A 20,849-nucleotide genomic window follows, 5' to 3' on the forward strand; every position below is an offset into this window, starting at 1 on the left:
GGGCCCATAGCTGGGACCCCCAGCCCCCCAGGGTCATTAGGGCAGTACCTGGACACCTCTTCTCACTACAAGGCTTCACCTCCTCTCCGGTGCCCTCACAGGGGTAGCCCTGTGTGCCCGTGGCCTGGCACATGCGGAAGCGGCGCTGCCAGCCTGTGTCACACGTCTTAGAGCACAGGCTCCATGCATTCCATGGCCCCCACTTGCCATCAGTGGCTGTGGGAGAGGGGAGGCATGAGTGGCCCCAGGTGCCCCCAGGGCCAGAGCTGCCACCTGCCACTGCTGTGCCAAGCACTCACCTGGGCACTCGAGGTTGCTGCACTCCCGGGTGTCAGTCAGGGCACCCGTGCATGTGGCCCAGGCTGGGCCTGCCACACTGCACTTCCGGCTGCGCTGCTGGGTCCCGTTGGCACAGGATGTGGAGCATGGGCCCCAGGGACCCCATTCTAGCCACTGGCCTTCCACTGCATGGGGAGACACAAGCAGGGGTGGCCGTTGAGCAGGATGTGGGAGGGCTGGTGGTGTGGAGCACCAGAGGGAGACCCAGAGCCTGCCAGGCATTCAGATTTGAGCCAGGCCAGACCCACTGGAGTGGGGAGGGGAGGGGGTTATGAGGGAGGCTGGAGTGAGCAGGTGGAGTGCTGCCTCATGCTGCCTGCCTGCTACCAGCTCCAGAAATACAGGACACCTCTCCTCTTAGCACCAAGCACAGCTCACTTCTAGCTAAGGGAGGGGGCTGCAGGGGTGTCTTCTGCTCTTTGCCAGCACTTCAGCCCAGCTTTGTGTCCTCTCACAGTCCAGCTGGCCATGCACCAATATGCTAGTACCAGCAAGGGCAGCTCAGGGCTTGGAGAAAGGGCGGCCTGCTTTTGACAGGGTCACAGGGTGCTAACTCAAGTCAGCGTTAAGGGGTCACCTCACACACAGGCAAGCATACTTCTCCACTCTCCCCATGCTTGGTCAAAGTTTATGGGGCCCCCAGGAGCAGGTCACTGGACCTGACTGCCTCCCCAGGTCTCCCGACCCCTCCCGCCAGGCTGGGCAGCGCCCTCGTGGAAGCCCGCGGGCACTACTGACCCGGGCAGGCAGCCATACTGCAGAGCTTAGTCTGCAGCTCGGGACCCTCGCAGGCCTTGCCGCCGTGCTGGGGGGGCACGCAGGTCCGCATCCGGCTCCGGGACCCCCGCCCGCAGCTGCGGGAGCACAGGCTCCAGGACCCCCACTCCTCCCACACGCCGTGCACTGCAAGGAAGCACGTGGCCGGTGGCTGGGCAGCACCATGGCCCCGCCCACCACCGGCACCTGCCCATCCGCCCACCAATCAGGAGCTCTGCAGCTCTGCGGCCGCTCCTCATTGGCTCTGCCCCGGGTTCCTTGCCCAGATCTCTCAGGGCCCCACCGAGGTGCCACCCTTTGAAGGAATGTGCAAGACACAGGCTTCTGGTCTCAATTCACATAGGACAGCCCCTGTGGACGCCTGGACAAGGAGGCTAGGACCAACCTAGGAGGGGAACCTGGGGTCCTCCTCTCCTGGGGCCACAGGAAAATTTAGGAAATGACCCAGGATCCACACCATTCCACCCCTCCCCACTCCACCCCAAGACCCAGAGCCTGAATGCAACACAGCAGTCCTCAGGGCAAGACAAGTGCCCTTCCCAGCCCCAAGCGCATAGACACACAGATAAACATGAACCTCTACATGGACACCGACACATCGAGCTCACACACTGGAACACAGCTTTGCCCCAGGCCTTTGCAAGCTCCTGCCACACCCGCAGTTACCAAGAGCCCTTCCCAGGTAGGCCCTACTCTAAATGCACAGCACCATTGGCATGGTAGGCACCACTTCACCCCTCAGAGAGCAAGGAGCAGGACTGGCTGAGGCTGCCCTGCCCTTACTGTCTCAAGCAAGCACATGCATTTCCTTAACAACTACACACTCAACTGATGGAGGCTTAGCGGAGGCTCCCTGGAGAGGGGGAGCCCAAAGGAGGGAGGGGAAGGTCAGGGAAGTGGCATTTGTCTTAGATTTTGAAGGACAGGCTGAATTTGAATAGCCAAGGTAGGGGAGGAAGGGTAGGACAAGAATCAGCAAATGCAGGGAGGTGGGAAAGTGCGTGAGCTGCTGCTATGGCCAGAGCGGAGTGGGTAAAAACATGAGCCTTGGTTACCGGGACACAGGCACTGGGGGAATTATGTGCCCAGAACCGGGCCCAGTAGCATGGGCCCCGGTCTGATCCATCTGTGCCCCCAGTGCCCTGGGCTGGGCTGGCATGGTATGCAGAGTTGGGCATGGTATGGGGAACAGCCACATTTGTTGAATGAAAGGAGGAGGCGACCCACCATTTTGGAGATTAATCTGCCCGAGTCTCAGGCAGGACCTAACCCTGCAGGCAGATGGGGGTGGGGAGGAGGATGGGCCTACCTGGGCAGGTGGCTGAATTGTTGCAGGGCCGGGTTTCCCGCAGGGGCCCGCTGCACAGGGTCCCATAGGGGGAGGACACGCAGGAGCGGGTCCGCACCTGCAGACCCTGCCCACACGTCAGGGAACACACGCTCCACGGGGACCACTCCTCAGCCGCCGGGTCGCCTACGAGAGAGGGACAGCGTCGGCGGCAGGGGGCACCTCCCAAGTACTCAGTCTCATAGGGGTAGGGGGAGCGGCAGCAAGGTGGGCTAGGCATCAGAGGGACCCTCCTACCCTGACCCCAAGTAACAGGCTCTTCAGGAGGCCACCCAGCCCTTCCCACAAGCTTCATGTGGTACAGACGAGACTGAGCTCCAGGACAGAGACAGACAGGCACACACCAAGCGCATACACCATCAGACGCACACAGTCGGGCCCCTCCCGCAGAGGAAGGGAGGCCGGCCCGAGTTACCTGTCTGTGCCATGTATAGCCCAGGCTCATCTGCAGACCTTGGCCACTGGGTTTTCACCTTCGGTTCCTCTTCCGGCTCCTCACCTGGAACACGGAGGTGGCGGCAGGGGCTCAGCAAAGGCCAGCTCGGTCCTGCCACAGTGGCACAGCGAGGGCAGCCTTGCTTGCCCTTGGCCTGAGGGCCTGGAACCAACAGCCTGATGCTCTCTCAGGATCACATCCTGCCCCTTCCTCACCACCACTATTTCACAGACAAGGAAACTGAGGCTCAGAAGGCTACACGGGACTAGCCCACCGGCCTCACAGCCATCTTTTTCACCTCTTGTCTCAGCCAGATGGGGGGAGATTGGAGGGGAGTGGCCACTCAGATGAAAGAGCTCTGGGAATGCGTCTGTGCCAAGTCTGGCCTATACCATTCTCCTTTAGCCCTCTCGCTGGAAAGAAAGACCATTATCTCTGTTTACCGATGAGGAAACTGAGGGCAAGACAGGGGAAGTGCCTTGTCCAAGAGCACACAGCTGTGTTTGCTCCTTCACTGGACTGACTCCTAAGGGCTGAAAAAACATCCAAGCTGAGCCACTGCAATTCTGGCCCGGAGCCTATCTCTGAGGATTCGTGCTCCCCAAGCAGCAGTGGACTGTCCTGGAGGCCCAGGTCAGAATGCCACTCTTCTGAGACCCAAGGGACCTAAGGCAGGTGCTCCCATAGACCTTTCTTCCACTGGCCCTGAGGCCAAGAGAGCAGCAGGTAGCTTGAGGGGGCTGTGCTACCTTGACCTTGGCCTCACCAGGCCTTCAGCTGCCCTGACTTGTGTGTCTAATCTAGGCCTTGGAAGCGCTACCAGCCCTGGAGGCTTCCATCCTCCAAAGCCTAACCCTCCTACACAGACATGAGCTCATCAGGGTCCTCTCCCGCAATAGGGTATCAGGGAGGGGGAGACAGAGGCACAGAAGGAAAAGGCCCAGCAGCCTCTGCATGAGCAGGTATGACTGGAAGGCCCTCTGAGGATGGGCTCATCGCATGCTGTCCCCAGACCACTAGGTGCTCCTCTCCCCCATCTCCAGGTTCCTTCCAATTTCTAAAAGCCGGCAGCACAGGACGGGCGCTCTGAGTGTGAAGGGACTCACCAGGGCTGCCTCTTCCTGCCCCCTGCTGCCTAGCCCAGGTTCTGCAGTTCTTTCTCACCAAACTTGAGGAGCTGCCACCCTGAGCAAACCTGCTGCCTGGGGGCTCCAAACTGCCACCCAGCCCAGCCTTTGGTCTCACCCACTCCGGGCCTTCCCCTCCACGTCAGCCACCAGCCCCAGGGCCTGATCCACCTGGTCCCTGAAAACCTGGACTCCCAGGAGAGCTCTGGAGTAAGTTAACCCTGGATCCCCAAATGGGGTGTGGACACTGACCAGCTGCGTGGCCTTGGGCACGTCTCTTCACCTCTCTGACCTTGCTTTATCCTCTGGAAAACAACATTATGCTCCAGCCCCAGGACTCACGTGAGGACTCCCTGCTGGCAAGGCCCTGAAGCTCTCAGCACCGTGCCTGGCACACTGCAAGTACTCATACATAAGACAGTGGCTCTCGTTTACTTTTATCATCTCCCCTCTCTTCACAGCCTCCACTCCTTCCAGCCCCTCACGTGCCACCCCTCAGTCCCGAGCCTACTCCCTCTGAATCGCATCTGCGATTCCACTTGGCCCCTGCCTCTCTCGGGACCACAGAGGAGGTGGCAAGGCCAGGCCTGCCAGCTCCTTGATCCCCTCCCCCAGCCCTTCCGCCACGCCCGCTCAGCCATCCCCAGCCCTGGAGCCTTGTGACAAACTACCCTCTCCACGCCCACCCCCAGGCCGCTGAAGAAATCTACGGCTGTGCCAACTGGCACCATGACAGCTTCAGGGGCTCCACATCCGCTGGGTGCCCAGGGGCTTCTCGGTGGCCCTTCTCGGCTCCGTTCCTTCTTCATTACCCTGCTGTGGCCATACTGCTCCTCGTCCTCTCTCTTCAAGCCCATCTCTGCCCACTCTCTCAGTGATGACCTCGACATGAGAGCCCCCCAGCTTTTTGCCCAGCCTCTCCAACTACTAACTTCCTTGCAGCCCTTCTCCCCACAAAGGCCAGACCCGAGGCCTGGGCCTGCATCCCCCTCCTCCTGCCTTCTGGGGAGGGCTCCACCCATCACTCCGCCTCATCAGCATCCCGTCAGCATTCTCCCCTGTGGCAGCCCAGGAAGGCACCCAGGCCTGCTCCATGCTCAGAGAGGCCTTCCTCTGACCCTCCACTCCCCTCCTCCATCAGTGAGCAGTCCGTGGCCGGCACTCTCGTTTTGCACCTGACACTCACTGCCTGGCTCAAATGTCACCTCCCCTGTTAATCCACTGCAGTCTGGCTTCTGCCCACATCTCTCTGCCGAATGTGTTCTTGATAAAGTCATCAGCACCCTCCTTGTTGCTAAATCCTGTGGACACGTTGCAGGCCTGGTCTCGCCTGACCCCTCAGCGGCATTTGGTCCTGTTGACTCGTCCTGCCTTGAAGCACTCTCCTGGTTTCCTACCTCTCTGGCTACTCTGTCCCCATCTCCTTGAGTGGTCTATTTTCCTGCTGTTTTCCACATCAGGAGTCCATGCTTTGTCCTGTTTTCACTGCATGTGATCCCCCTAGGCTTAATTAACCCTCTCTGAACCAATGTCCCCAAAATCATCATCCCCAGGCCCTGCCTTTCCTGTGCTCCCCTCCTGGATATCCTCCTGCCTCCTGAACATCTCTCCTGACAATCAAACTCTCAAAACAGGCCCACGATCTCCTCTCAAATCTCTACCTGCTTGTTCCCCCACTCTCTTTGCCTAGAAAACTCCTACTTGACCTTCAAAACCCACCTCAAATGACCTCTCATCTATGGAGACTTCCATATTGTCAACTACCCAGGCGGAGTTGGCCAGCCCTTCTTCTATGTGCCCCTTTATCACCCATGGGTCTATCTTCTGACTGTCAGAAACACCCCCCATTTCCAACCATGAGCCCTTTGAGGGAAGGCTGTAGGTGAGTCCTCTCCCTGACACCCAGGGAATGCCAGCATAAAATTCAGCCCAGTGAAATACCAAGAAAATAAGGACCAATGAATACATTGTTCCCAGATTCCCCCACAATGGGGATCATGGAGAATGGTCATTTATAATCTTGACTCCCAGTGCAAGGTATCAGCTCCAACCCACAGTGCCAGCATTCAGATTTGATACACCGGCCTGCATGGAAGGGACTGCTAAGATAGGCTCAAAGACAGGGGTCCTGGGTCCTCAGGCCTGATCCCCCATTTATTCATACACTTTGGAGGTGTAAATGCAACTCTCAGGCCTCAGTCCTCCCATCCAGCTCCTGTGTGGGCTTCCTGCCCATCGCTATGTCTGGGGCATCTACCAGCCTGGCATTCAGTACCCACCAAACAAGGACATGTGAGAGACCCCCCTGACCTGTGTCGGGGACTCACACTGCTTCCTGTGGTCCCTGCTCCTCTTCTCACCGCTCACGGACCATCCGCTGGCCAGCCCCACAATGTAACAGGAAGGGCAGGGCAAGCGGGAAGTGGGTTGGGGTCAGTGGTTTCCAGAATCCACCCTATTTGAAAATCAGAACATGTCCGAGCTCCAGCTTTTGGATCCCTTTTCCAGCCTCCTGAACCGGGCCAGAGTGGGGAAGGAACAAGCCCAGGGTCACAGAACTAGCCCTACCCTGCCTGCCTGCCCCTCCATTCCCACCCACCCCACTCAGAAGAGAGGCCAGCAATTTACTCCCACACATGGGAAGGCTGGTTCTCCCTGGAGGGGGAGGAAGACAGATAAGAGCAGAGGTGTCATTTACTGAAACAGTCAGCACACACCATGTGCGGGCCCCAACCAGCCCTGAACCCAGAACAGAGCAAGTCAAGAGGAAGTGAGCCAGGCAGGGTCCAAGAGGACAAGAAGGGGACCCCAGAAGGGATGTGAGTACCCTGAGCACTCCTGAGTGTTCCACCTAGTGAGCCCAGCAGCCTGGGGGGCAAGCGCCCTGAGGCCTGCAGTTCTGCCATCTATCCGCTTTCCCCATCGGGCTGCCAGTCGTGGGCACAGAGAGATGTGCTGCCTGAGACACACTTCCCCACTCAACCACCTGATGACCTCATAACTGTTCCGTTCTGAAGAAAGCAATGTTTACTAAACAACTCCTACAGGCCAGTCACTGCACTCAGCACCACCTCATTTCGTCCTCCTCAGGGCTGGTTTCCCCATTTTCCTAATGAAAAGGAGGCTCCAAGGTCTCACATTGGAGAGAGGCGAAGGTGGGTTCGAACCCAGGCCTGCCTGACTCCAGAGGCCCTGCCCCTTCCACTGTGCTACACTGGCTCTGACAAAATGCCCCTCAACTTGGACCTCCTTGGAGACACCTTCCCTGATTTGCATGGGACCCTGAGTCACCTCCACCTCCATCTAAGCCCCTAGTACCTGCCTCTCTTATCCTGCTCCCATGCTACTGTCTAATCGCTCCTTTGCAGTCTCCTCTGTGTAACCTCCGAAGTGAGCCTCGGGGATCCCAGCTCCAGCCAGACCACTCCCCAGCTGAGGAAATCTTCAGTGGTTCCCTCACTGCCACAGCCAGAGTGTGAAACTCTGAGCCTGGCATGCTCCAGCCCCTGCTGGCTTGTCCAATCCTGTTTCCGTCACCCCACTGGACAGCCAAGCACACTGCAAGGCCATATGGACTCGTGGGAAGGGCAGATTCTGGAGCCAGACGCATGTAGGTTTGATTCTCAGCTCTGCCACCGTCTTACTGCGTACCTTGGCCAAGGCATCTCACCTCTCTGAGCTTCAGATTCTGAAAGTAAGGAGGACACTTCCTACCACATAGGTTCATTGTGAGAATTCAGTGAAAGCAGAGGTGTGTACTGCCTGAAGTACAATTGGCTCTCAATGAAAAGGAGATGTCAGCTGAACACGGTGGCTCACGCCTGCAATCTCAGCACTTTGGGAGGCGGAGGAGGGCAGATCATTTGAGCCCAGAAATTCAAGACCAGCCTGGGAAACATGGTGAATCCCTGTCTCAAAAAATTAAATTAAATTAAATTAAAATTCAAATAAAAAGTAGCTGGGCTCGATGGCATGTGCCTGTAGTCCCAGCTACTTGGAAACCTGAGATGGGAGGAATGCTTGAGGCCAGGAGTTCGAGGCTGCAGTAAGCAATGATTGTGCACTCCAGCCTGGGAGACAGAGGACGCCCTGTCTCAGAAAAAGAAAGAATGACAAAGAAAAAGAAAAGAGGAAGAAAGAAGAGGCGATGTCACCCCTTTTCATGATCCCTAGAATTGTACAAATGCTTTCCTCCCTCCATACATCTGCTAACATGATTCCCTGCCCTTGAAATACCCTTCTCTCTATTGCAGTCTGCCAAAGTCATCTACATGTCAGTTGCCACCTCCTCCAGGAAGCCTTCTTAGGCTGAAAATACAGGGGTTTGGATATGCCGGTACCCTTTTCTGTGGCCTAGTCCCCAGGCCACCTTCTTCTATAGCTGTGAGAATCCTGGGCTGATCCCTCCTGTGGACCTTGAGGAGGGGTCTCAGTCTCCTGTGTTCCTCTTGCCCACAGGGCCTAGCTTTTGAAAAGACAGACATTCAGCAAACATGGGGCCAGATATCGCTGGGAGTTCCTCGACCCTAACCACACAGAGGCCCCTCTTGCCCCACCCCTGGTGCCAGCAGGAGGGGTGAGCACGGGCTGTTTGCCACTTGCACACACCTGCTATGCTGTGCTCCACAGACCCTGTCCCCCAAACTCCATGCAGTCCTGTGCCCTCAGCCTACTATGGTATGAATGTGTTAAAAATAACCACAATAAACATCACTTCCACGGGAAGAGAACGCTGTGATTTACAAAGCAGTCCTCCCTTCCCCTGGCTCCCTGCTTCCTCCCTGAGGCTGGTCCCAGAGCAGATGCCAACTGATGCCCTTTACACATGCTCTATCATGACCCTCCATGGCACCCCGTCCCCAGCAGTGCTTCTTGTACCCCACAGTGTATCAGAATCACAGGGGTGCAGTGGGGGAAGGAGGTGGCTTTTGAAAGGTACAGGCTCTACCCCTGCAGTTCAATGAAACTGGGTACCCTATGAGATCATGTACCTAGCCAGAATGCTAGACGACCCCCTCCAATAACTCTTCCTCCCCAAACTGCCTACCTATCTACCCAGCCTCCCACCACAGATAGCTGGGTCCCTGCCACCTCCCCCATGTGGCCAGAAGCTCCTCGAGAGCAGGGATCGTGTCTGACTCAGGCTGCTTCCCCCACGACGCCCAGTTTTTGCTGCCATAAAGCCCTTGGCCAAGAAGATGAGGCCCCAGTGTCCTGGGACAGCAGTCAAAGCTCTGGCCCCATCTCCCTCCACTAGGGCTACCATCCAGCAGCTGTAGTCTCTTTATAGCTCCTACACCCAGCGTGGTTCACACCTCCACGCCCTTGCACAGGCTGTTTCCTCTACCTCGAAAGCCCTTCCTCCTGAGAGCTTCCCCAAAGCATGGGGCGGAAGATGACTTGGGGCGGCTCACAAATGTACCGTTAAATAACACTGGATCCCGGACTGAGGCAGTCAGGCTCTCCCCAGGTCTCTCAAGCCGTTTGTATGGGATAGTCTGGTTTGTGCCTGTTGTCCTGATGTAATTGATGGTACCCACCTCTTCCCCTTCATAACCTCAGAAATGTCACAGTTTAGATGATAAATTACACAGTCATTTTCATCCTTCCAACTGCATGAGAGATAAAGGCCGTGCAGACCTAGACTCTAACGTATCCCCAATGTGAGCTAATTTCTCTAACAAATGGAGAGTAGGAAAAGCATCTAGCTAAAAGTTAATAATGGCACTTTGTTTTCACTGTGGTTGTTTCTTTGGTTATCTTCTGTTTCAGATAAATGATACTCTTTCCATTTAGGAAATGAAACTTATTTTTAATATATTAAATTTTTAAAATGATACAATTGAAAGAGAAATTTCACAGACTAGTGAATTCCTATTCATTCCTTAAAACTCAAGTCCAAATCACCTTCTTGAGACCACCTTCCTCCCTTTGCGGTTTAATCCCTGACTCTTCCTCCTCCTTTGACATCTGGCACCGGCACAATCGTACCTTTTACACTAAATTATGACGAGCCAGCTATGATGTGTTAGGCATCTACCATGTGCCAGGCGCTGAGCACTTACTCTCATCCTCTCACTGGATGCTTCCCACAGCCCCGTGGAATCGCTGTCACTACCCCTGTTTTACAGGTGATGAAACCGGGGTGAAGGGACTTGAAAACAGTCACTCGGCAAGTCAGTGGTAAGGTCCGGAACTGAATCCGGACTGGGCGACTTCAGTCTGTGGCCTTGACTACTTCTGTCCTAGTAAATGCCCTCTCTCCCAACGGCAGGCAGACAGTGTGCCTAGCTCACCTCTCCTCTCAGAGCCGCCCCAGGCCTGGCACAAACTCCACGCTGATAAAGACATGAAGATGTGTGCGAGGGATTGGCTGGAACTCAGACCTGGCTGGGATGTGTGGGGACGTCTGGGCCCCACTTCCCACCCCATGATAGAGCATACAGAGCTCCACCAGCACAGATCTGGGCTAGAAGGACCTGCCAGGAAACAGCACCGAGTGTGCTGGGTTTCCCTGCCCCCACCCTGCCTCCTCACTCTCTGAGCCCCCAACAGGCAGGGAAGACCCCCCACTTCCTGCTGCCAGACCAGGATGGCCAAAAGACAGCAGTAGGGTCTGAGTGATGGGAGGGAAATGCCAATCTTAGAACTGGGCTGGGCAAATCAGAGGCAACTTCCTAGAGGGGACAGGGCTTGGGCGGTGCTTAGAAGGATGCATGAGTTCGGATAACCAAGGGCAAAGAGCATTCCAGGGCACGAGCCTCCTTTGAAAAGGTGCAGGAGAATTGAGAGAAGGCTGAAAAGCAGGTGGGGCTTGAACGCCAGGCTGAGGAGTTTGGGTAGCACTGGGGATTTGCCGGGGTCTAGATCAGGGAGTGACACACATAGAACTGGGGGTTCTAAGGCCCCAAGATGGGCGGCACCATGTCCAAGTCACAGAGAAGCAGTGGCAGGGTGGGGGTCTGAGTCTACTCTTGCCTCCTGGGAGACCCCACGTTCACCTTGAGGCCACACCTCAAGGATGGAGCCTGATGATGGGGAGGGTGAGCCTGCAGCAAGCAGCCACAGGCAGGCCAGCGCCCATGGGGGTGGTAGGGATTATGGCCAAGGAGAGAGGCAAGCATGAGGCAGGGTTCTTTCTCCCAAGTGTCACTTGTGCAGCCATGCCCACCGCCCAGTGCCTCCTCAGGATTAGAGGGTCAGTGGGCAGGAACTGCAGGCTGGTGCCAGCCCTCAGGAGCTGAACTCTGAAGCTGGCACTACCTCTACGGCCCGCCTTCCAGCCCTGGCCTCAGCCAGCCTCCGTGCCAGTCCTCCACCAAGCTCCTTCCTGCCTGCCTTTCTTTTCTTCCTTTCCCCCCACTTAACAGATTGCGGCAGCAAGATGGCACAAATTTATGGCTCAACTCACCAAAAATAACAAGAGATCTATCAAAGGCAGTTTGCGTGAAATTAACAGGCGCCTGTACCCTCTTGTCAAACGCACTCGGCTCTGAGGCGGCCCAGTCACTGCCCACCAGCCCCCCGCCTAGTGCTCTTCTGGTACCAGCCCAAGCCTACCCTGCTGGGTCTTGCTGTGGATCCTCCTCAGGAGTGTCCCAGAGAAGCTGAACACAGCTTCCCTGCCCTGGTGCCTGGCAGCGGGGCCAGGACAAGGACAAGGCTCTTGCCCTTCCTGTTCACCACCATCCCCATGAATCTTGCTCTCGGCCTGGCAGCTGCAGGTGCCAGCCCATTCTCCTGCAGCCCAGTGGGGAGGAGACAAGGGGAGGAATGGAAGGGGCCAAAGCCTTGACAAGGGTGGTGCTGCCCCCAAGTACAGACAGTGCCACGGACCCTCAGACATGCCCCGACAGGTGGAACAACAGTCATGTGCCTGCTGCGTCTCACACCAGAAAGACTGAGCAAGAGGGAGGAGACGGCAGAATGGAAGAGCTTCCTGCCTGCCAAGGGAGGGGAAGGGGCTGTGCCAGCCCAGCTCTGGGCACTAGTGTGCCATGTGAGCCCACTTATGACAGCTGACACCACATCATCCCATGCCAACTCCCTACGGGGACCCTCCCTGAAAAGCAACCCCAAGGAAACATGCCAAGTAGGACAAGGGGCAAGAGCAGAGGTCAGGCTTGGGAACAGCTGGGAGCCCCAGCTCAGGGCTCCCTGCTCAGAGAGATACCTGGCCTCGTGCCCAGGAATAATCAGACATCCAATCTCCACCCATCTCTAGCCCCAGAGGCCTCCACAGAGGCTCTGATGATGGTGCCTTTCCCATTGCCGGCCCTCTCTGATCCCCAAAGACACCCCAGCTACCAACCAACTCCTGCTTCCGGCTTCAACCAAGCCCAGCTGGCTGCTCCTGGCTCTGTGCTCCACATGGCAGCCTGCCCAGATGGTGCCCGCCCATGAGGGCAGAGCCTTGCTCCGTCCACTGCAGATCACTGGGCCGATGGACCGCAGGGAAAGCCAGACAAACGTACCCGCCCGCAGCTGAGCACAATGGGGGAGACCCCCACAGAGTGACAGGCAGTGTCGGCCATGCAGGAAGAGCCATAAACCTCCTGATATACGCTTGGCATTCTCCGCCGATGTTCAACAAAGAAGCAAAATTCAATTTCTTCCTACAGGCACTAAATCCCAGGCCAGCCTCCAGGGCCTAAAACCTGCCCACAGCCTGGCTGTCACTCGGACGGCTTCATTGACCACCGTTAGAGGACAAGCTAGCCTGGGAGAGAGGCCACAGCAAGGCCACTGGGTACTTGCCGTGGATAGGCGCAATGCCAGATGTCTCACTGGGGAGGTCAAAGTACTGGGTCAGGCTACTTTCATGATAACAACCTCCTCCCCGTTCTACAAAGAAACCACCGCCCACCAAAAATAAAAGGATCATCAAGGTAACAGTCAAAGGTAGGGCCCAACTCCAGGGCTCTAGCCAGCAAAGCAGGGCTGGGGACAGGCCGTACTCCGCCAGTACTCCTAGCGGCCCTCACACGACACCCCGTCTCCTTACACACACTCTCCCAGTGAAATCCAGATGCCCCTTCTAACCTCTTATCCCTGCATCCTTGATTCCCAGGAGGTAGGCCAGCACCTGTTATCCCAAATGGGGAAACTGAGGCCCAGAGAGAGAAGAGGCCTCCCTGTCAGTACCAGAGCTGCAGACCACACCCCAGACCTGCCTCCTTCCCATCCCCATGCCATCGGTCCTGTTCCCTCCAGGTCTCCTGCTCAGTCCCTGGCCCAGCACTGTTCAGCAGGCACAGAGGATCCAGCTGAGGCCCTCAGGGCCTTGAAGCTGCAGGAAGCAGGGTCTGCGGAAGGCAGCCGTGGCTGAGGAAGCTGGGGTGGGAGCGGGGCTCGCAGAGCTTTTGCCCAGTCAGCAGGAAGCTCTAGCAGCTGGCGGCCTCAGTCCCAGAAGACATGGGCCCTGAGGGGGGAGACAGGGGACACTGGGAGCTGAGCCAGCCCAGCCCTCCAAGGCAGCCTGGGAGCTCAGGCCTCTTCACCCAGGCGCACCCTTCCTTGCCTCTCTCTGCCCTGACCCCGGAGCAACTGCCAAAACTCACTGACCTGGGTGGACAGGAATGTATCCTTGCTGCCTGCCTACTCCAGCCTCCAGGCAAACTCGTCAACTCACAGCACCAGGGCCTGCCACAATCACTCGCAGCCTTGGGCTTGTGTGCACGCTGCTCCCTCTGCCTAGAATGCCCTCATCCCATTTCTGCTTGTCCTTCAGGTCTCTGTTTCTGCATCACTTCCTTCAGGGAGCCTCCCCTGGCTGCCCAGTAAGGAGGTCCCTCCCTGGGTTTCCATATCACTCTGCATTATCTGATCTGTGCCCCCATTCATCCAGCCAGTCTGCAGACTCTTCAAGAGTGAGCTCTCACTCCCAAGCATTCTGGTGACTGCAACAGTTGGACAAGGCTTGGCACAGGAGTGATATCAGAGAACAGCTACATGAATGGCCGAGGATCTGCCAGGATGGACACCAGGGACACCGTCAGCCCCTGCAGACCCCACCCCACCCAGGCCCTGCTCATACTCACCATATCTCATCTCAGTTGTGAATAGATCATTGCTGCTCCCCGAGTGCAAATCAGCCTCAGCAGGTGGGGCTGGGCCCCCGGGCACCAGGGCATTAGACAGGGTGTGGGCAGCAGGAGGGCCTGGAGATGTGGTGGTGGCGGAGCCGGCCCCCGCCTCTCCGGGGCAGCTGCAGCCTGGCTGAGCAAAGCCACAGGCCCTGCCAGCAGCGCGGCCACACTCCTCACTCCAGCGGCAGAGCACACCACAGGTGAACTGGCTGGAGTTGTTGTTGTTGATGAGCAAGACCTCCACAAAGCGGAAGGCCAGGGCAGCGGGCGCCAGCAGGCGCGGGGCCTCGGAGGGCTCAGCCGACAGGCACAGCTGCACGAAGTTCTTGTCGAAGTGCAGGAAGGTAAAGGGGCCCGAGCCACTGCACAGCTCCAACCCCGCTGCCGCCTCCGCCTCCTCCTCCTCCGGCCGCCCCACCTCGGACTCCACCTGGGCCACCGCCTCCTCCGGGCTAGGCCGCAGGCAGGTAAAGTTGACCAGGTAGTGGTCCAGGGGCAGCAGGCGGGGGGCAAAGTGTGTGCACACCTGCTCCTGGCGGTTGAAGCGCAGGTAGAGGGAGTACTTGGTGGGGTCAGGGTTCTCCAGGGTCCAGGAGCAGCCCGAGGCGATGGTGGGAAAGAGGTCCTGCAGCGAGAAGGCCCCGTAGAGCACACCCGAGGCCAGGGCAGAGCAGGCACTGGGGGCGGGGTCGAAGGCGGCGGCCAGGCGCAGGGACAGAATCACAGACAGTAAGAGGGGACAGGCTGGGGTCATCCTATGTCCCTTGCCCTGTGGAGAGAGACAGTGGTCAGTGGGCCCCCACCACAGACAGCCTGGGCTCTGAACCTCCTATGCTGAGCTGCGGGAGGGGGCCTCATAGTTAAGACCATAGTCTATGGAGTGTCACCCAGCTCCTCTGTGTGAACTTAGACAAGGGACTTGACCTCTCTGAGCCTCAGTTTCCTTACCTGTAAAATGAAGCGATGATAGTACCTATCTCACAGGTTTCCTACAAGGGTGAAAGGAGATAAGTAAGGGAAAGGGTTCGGGAGCTCGCCTGGAATCTTGTGAGCCTGGAGGAAACAGGAGTTGTTGTTGCTATCATTCCGTTTCCTCAGAGTCAGCCCATCAACTACAAGTCGTTCGACTGACATTCAGATCCAGCCCCAGCCCCACCATCCAACCTGTATTCTCCAGAACTGTTGCTCTCAGTCCCAGTGTGTCATGATCAGCTGTGAGGCATGTCACGCGTAATCCTGCAGTAATTGTCAAAGTGGTGATGTTTGACTACGATTTGCTTTTTTATAAATTAGAGCAATTCGAGGTTATTCCTGGAACAATGTCATTCTCACTCACTTGCTTTACTGCGAGGGAGAGCAAGGGGCGGAGTTACAGCCAGTGTGCCAGGAACTGCGCACAACCTGAGCCATGCCCACAGGAGGGCACTGCCAGTGTGGACGTCATGTGTCTCGCTGCTGTGGATTTCCTGGTTGGAACAAGGGGGAGAGGCACCAAGGAAGGGGACATTGGGCTTGAGCCCCAACCCAGCTGCCACCTACTGGCTGGGTGGCCCTCATGAGCCTCAGTTTTCTCATCTGTACAATGGGTGCAGGAATTCCCCTCTTACTTCCCTCTTCCCTTCCAGCCCCATGGGATTATCTTCCGAGGCCTGGTTCAGGGCCTGCTATCCCCAGTGAAGCCACCAGCCAGTCGTGACTTCTCTCCTATACTATTTCCCCAAGGCTAGCTCAGTCAGCTCATGGGTCTTCCAGTGCCTAAGGGTGGGGACCAGAGCTTGCTGATTTCTGCCTTCCCTTAAAGGGCTGTACTAAGCTAAGCCCTCAACAGGTGTAAATGTGCTCCAGGTGTGGGTGGGCACCTAGGACTCAAGCCCTACCCCCACGACACAGAGCAATCAGGCCAGAGTGGGTAACAGCTGAGGATGGGGAGAGCTGCGGATGCCCTCCCACCTCTCAGGCCAGGGCTGTGTCACCGCCCACAGCCTGCCCAGTCTCTACCCAACTGTCTAAAACATGGAAGCTAGCACATGGTCTGGTCACCCCCACTTCCAGTCCTACCCCTCAAGCAATCCACACAGCCTCCCTTCTCCATGCCACAGGACAGCTCACAGCACTGCATGGGCCCCTAGAGCCCAGCTGGTCCACATTAGAGGAGAAAAGATGGGGACAGAAAAAGGGAGGCAACCTGCTCCAGATCACACAAAGGTGGCCAGAGGGGACTCAGGCCCGGGATCTGAGGCCCAGCCCAGGCCAGCCTCCCTCCACCAGTAGCCTCTGCTCCTTCCCTATGCTTGCTGCTCAGGCTTCAGGCCAGATGGACAAGCTATTAGCTCTGGGGACTGAATCAGAAACACAGGACAATTCACAGGTGTGGCTAGATTCTCCTAAGACACAGTTGCTCCCAGGGGATAGACTTCCCGTGGGGTCTTCAGGAGTCTAAACAGTGGGCAGAGCGGGGACAGGATTTAGAACCCCAATTTTCCAGTCCCTGTGGAGCATCCATGGAGCTCCCCACTGCCCCAGGTCCCACATCCCCACGTGCTACACCTCCAAGCTAGCCCCAAGCAAGCACCTGCCCCTCCCAGCCATACAGGGGTTGGGAGACATGGTGGAGCAGGCAAGCTCCAGGCAGACCTACTCACTGCAGAGCAGCTACCCCCTCCCCTGCTCCCAAGACCCACACGGAGTTATTCAGCGGAAGCCAGACAGGCTCTGCATCTCCCCCACGAACACACCCTCGTCCTCAGAGCTGAAAAACAGATCAGACCCCTAGTCTTTCTGACCCTCCATCATGCCTGTCCCAAACTGTTCAGCCCGCCCTGCCTGCTGTGGCACTAGCAAAGCCAGAAGCTGATGGTGAGTGACATCCAATCCCCCTGCTGCCCCCAACTATTTTTAAGCAGGCTGCAAAATTCAGGCCATGGCTGCGGCTCAGTGGAGGGGAGGTGGGGGCTCATTATAACTGGCTTCCCTTCCCCCGCTTAGAGCAGCTTGGGGAACCTCCCCTCACACACACACACCAATACACGTGGGTTTGAACACCCTTGTGCCCTCAGGACATACACACCAAAGCATGTGTACACAGACGTATGTATAGACAGCCATTCGCAGGTGTTCTGCATGCCAACAGATACGTACGCACACAGATATGCACACAGACAGATGAAAACCACAGATTCATGCTCTCACATGCACTCAGAAGTGAACACGCACACACAGGGGTGTAGAGGCCGATACTTGTACACATGCACAGAGGTGCATATGCATTCTCAAGTGAGAACATACATGAGTATTGGGCCCTCTGAGGCTCGGGATATGACAGGTAGGTGTCAGGCAGGAGCCTCTGGGGGCCCTTTCTTGGCTTGTCTGAAGCTGGGGCTTATTCCCCTGGCCCCTCCTGGGCTACTGCTCCCTACTCCATAGCCCCGCCCCATCAAGCAGCACAGGGTCCACATCCTTCAGAGCCGCAGGCTGGCTTCTCCAGAACTGAGCCACTTTTAACGCGACCCAAGCCCCCTCCTCCCCTCCGTCTCCTTCAGACACGTTCACGCTCATTCTGGGATTTCGCCCTGGACATGCCTGACCCTCACCGTGCCGGCTGCAGCATAAGACCTTTTGGGGCCCCTTTCTATATCACTTGCCACCACTCAAAATAAGGCAAAGACCCAAATCCAAGCTGGGTCACAGAGAGCCACCGGTTCATTGAAGACCCTCCTGCCTATGTGTGGCCAGGCCTGTCGTCGCCGGGGCACTGCTCACCCAGATGCCTCTCCCTGAGCCACCCCCGGAAGGGGACCTAGAAAGATGATCCTTGCTTCACAGGCAGCCCAAGTGGCTCTTAGTCATGATTAACCTCCCTGAGCCTCAGTTTCCCTCTCGGTGCAATGCAGACCATGAGCCTTGCCCTCAAGATGGTAGACACCTCATCAGCCTCCCAACAAGTTCCCAGCACAGAGCCTGGCTCACAGCTCTGTCTCTTGGTCTTCTCAGGGCCTCATAAACGCTGCCCTCTTGCTGAGGTACAGGGCACTGCCTCTGGGAAGTCTCTTTGGGTTGAACCATAAGGGGCTTGGCTACCTCCAAACCCAGGAAGACCAGAGACCCATCCCTGCACAAGAGCTAGAGAGGAGAGGTACTAAGGTCAGCACTGAGGAAGAACTTCCTGGGCTAGAGGTGGCTGATGGAGAGGAGGATCAAAAGGCCTCCTCCCTCAGGACCTCTCTCTAGAGATGGGTGCAGAGCTGGCTGGAGTAGTCTCCCTCTCCAAGCCCCCTCCTAGCGGGGGCTGGGGGTTGCCTTTGTCACATGCCCCTGACCCCAGCAAACCCAAGAATCCCACTCTGCCTAAACACACTCAAGCCCCCTTCCTTTCCCACCCCTCAGGCCTCCCCAGCTTCCCTTCGGCACCAATAAAGGAATCCAAGGCTTTCAGCTGCTAAAAGGGCCAAGGCCAGACTGAGGGGTTGGTGGGTAGAGCGGCGGGGAGGAGTGTCTCGGGGCCGCGGCCGGTCTGGGATTCCCGGGATGACTCCCATTCGTCGCTGGGCGGCGGGGGAGGGGCGGGCCGGGGGTGGGGGCGCGGCGACGCGCACATTCGTCGCGTTTATCCACCTGGCAGTTCCAATTCGCCCGCCCGTCACTCACCCTCAGCCTCCCGGGCGCTCGCCTGCCCAGGCCGCCACGCAGGCGGGGACCCCCACTCGGGGCCTCCGGGGCCTCTGCCAGTGCGCAGACCCGGGGACAGGGTCCGCAGAGGCCGCTCTCCCAAAGCTCTGTCACCCCTGGGGGCGCACACCCTCCATCCTGCCTCCGGAGCCGGGGGACCCTGCCGAGGGGAGGGAGCGACCCCTCGGTGCAGCCCTCCCGCTCCAACTCCAAGAGAGGGTCGATCTCTTGGGGGGGGGGGGTTCCTCCTTAAGGAGGAAAAGGCCGACAGAACTGGGAGGGGGACAAGGGGCAGCCCTCGGCCCCTGGGGGCGGTGCCGCGAGGGCTGCGGGGGGAGGGGGCGGTGACTCAGCCGCCCTCCGCCCGCCTCCCCGGAACTTTGCAGCAGCTGGAGCCACCGTTGCTACAGGAACCGAATGCTTTTGTTCCCCAATGTCAGGGCTGCCGGGGGCAGGCGGGTGGCGAGCAGGCTGCCACTCTGCAGTGGGACCCAGGTCCGGCCACAGTGCCCAGAGGACTTCCTCCCCGCCATCATCACAGGTTCGAGTCCCCTTCCTCCCCGCCACCTTCCCTTCCCCCAAGCCACTCGGGCCAAAGCCAGTTTTCTTCAAACTCCTCAAGCCCTCAGGCCAGGTGGCCCTGCTAACTCTGACCAGAGTTGAAGGGCCCTGGGAAGTTCCTGATGGTGTCTGACCTCCTGCGGGAGGGTAGAGGCTCTTTTGTGGCTGAGTGACTGATTTCCCACCTGGCCTCCCCCTAACGGGCTGCCTGCCTTCGGGGACTCTGACTGGGGTTTCTTCTCAGTACTTTTCCCACCTCTGCAGCCTCTACACTTGAACCAAGACCCCAGAGACCTTGACTTGGCTTTCACTGATGTCCCTCTGGCCAGAGCTGATCCTAGAGAAATATAGTGGGAAGCTGCAGGACCAGGAAGGAGATGAGGGTAACTGACAGTCACCAGCTTCCCCAGCACCCACACTTTGGGGGGGGGAGGGATGGGAAGAGGGCATGGGGGCTAAAGGTGTTTCTGTCTTTATTATTCTTGGGGTTGGTTTGAAGGCACTGAAACACGTTTTTCATTTTTCTCCTTTGGGATTTGAAATGGAGTGGAGAGGGGCCTGACCTTGGCCTTGAGCAGAAACTGCCCCACACCCCTATCATGATTGAGCATTGCTAGGTGGCAGATACCCTATAGAAACAACCTAACTTCATTCTCCCCACAGCTATATGAGGCAGGGATCACTGACCCATTTTATAGAGGGTCAACTGAGGCTCAGAAGGATTAAGTAGCTTGCCCATGTCCCACAGCTTTTGAACCTAGGTCATCTGACTGAAAGCTGAGTTCCTAACTACTTACTCAGCTTCATTACCTGGGGTGGGGAGGGAGGGAGGGATGGGGGCAGAGACCAGATGGGAATCTCACTTTGTGTTACAGAAATGCAGACCACGCACACACACCCCAGACTAGACATGTCCTTTGAAGAGTAGTACAGAAAGGGGCAGAAGGGAGAGGGGAAGGAGAGGAGACGGAAGAAGAGGGGAAGATCTCTTCTCTCAATTTTCATCCAGAGAAGACCCTCCCTAACCTCCCCACTACCATCACCAGGGCATATCCTGTGCAGTCTACACTGACCCTCACCCCAGTAGCAGTGCAGAGGATACTCCCTAGGTGCTTGCTCTGTCCCAGGGTCAGGTGGATTCCCCCACCACCTACTCCATGCCGCCAGGCAGAGCCCACCGTTGCTCCCAGCCCTCCCCTCATGGGAAATGCCATGGGGTAGAGGCTCCCTGGCAACACCTGACCAAGCACAAACAAGCTCGACCAGGTCCTGGAGCCGGCGAGCCCGCGGCCAGTCCTACTGGTCTGTGCCTGAAGGCTCAAAGGACCCTTGACTTGCTGCTGGGGTGAGCCCTCCACCCCACCCATCCCACCCCCAGAACATATGGCCTGACAACCAGGAGTGTTTGGGCATGGCTAGCACGCGGAGGCACCTGGCCTGGCCCGGCCCACCAATCTCCTCTCCCCAGGGACTTCCCAGCGTCAGTCCCGCAGCCACCGCTAATACTC

The 20,849-nt window shown here is 57.6% G+C and overlaps 1 protein-coding gene across 15 annotated transcripts in view; it reads right to left on the reverse strand.

Moving 5' to 3' along the window:
- Positions 1-20,849, reverse strand: part of ADGRB2 (adhesion G protein-coupled receptor B2) — a 37,118-nt gene that overhangs the window by 14,663 nt on the left and 1,606 nt on the right. For 5 of the 15 annotated variants that reach the window (XM_074380439.1, XM_074380436.1, XM_074380437.1 and 2 more), the window contains exons 2-10: positions 15,452-15,581; positions 15,280-15,351; positions 15,064-15,168; positions 14,068-14,884; positions 2,880-2,963; positions 2,426-2,590; positions 1,078-1,242; positions 300-464; positions 49-216 (exon numbers count right to left, since the gene is read on the reverse strand). In XM_074380439.1, the coding sequence (XP_074236540.1) occupies positions 49-216; positions 300-464; positions 1,078-1,242; positions 2,426-2,590; positions 2,880-2,963; positions 14,068-14,869 (1,549 nt within the window). In that variant the 5' untranslated portion in view covers positions 14,870-14,884; positions 15,064-15,168; positions 15,280-15,351; positions 15,452-15,581. Of the gene's footprint in view, positions 1-48; positions 217-299; positions 465-1,077; positions 1,243-2,425; positions 2,591-2,879; positions 2,964-14,067; positions 14,885-15,063; positions 15,169-15,279; positions 15,383-15,451; positions 15,582-20,849 lie in introns of all 15 variants that reach the window. The other 10 variants (XM_074380444.1, XM_074380443.1, XM_074380442.1 and 7 more) reach the window with 7 other exon arrangements.

This window comes from Saimiri boliviensis, chromosome 11 (genome assembly GCF_048565385.1).
Source record: "Saimiri boliviensis isolate mSaiBol1 chromosome 11, mSaiBol1.pri, whole genome shotgun sequence".
In the NCBI taxonomy this organism is placed as follows: Eukaryota; Metazoa; Chordata; class Mammalia; order Primates; family Cebidae; genus Saimiri; species Saimiri boliviensis.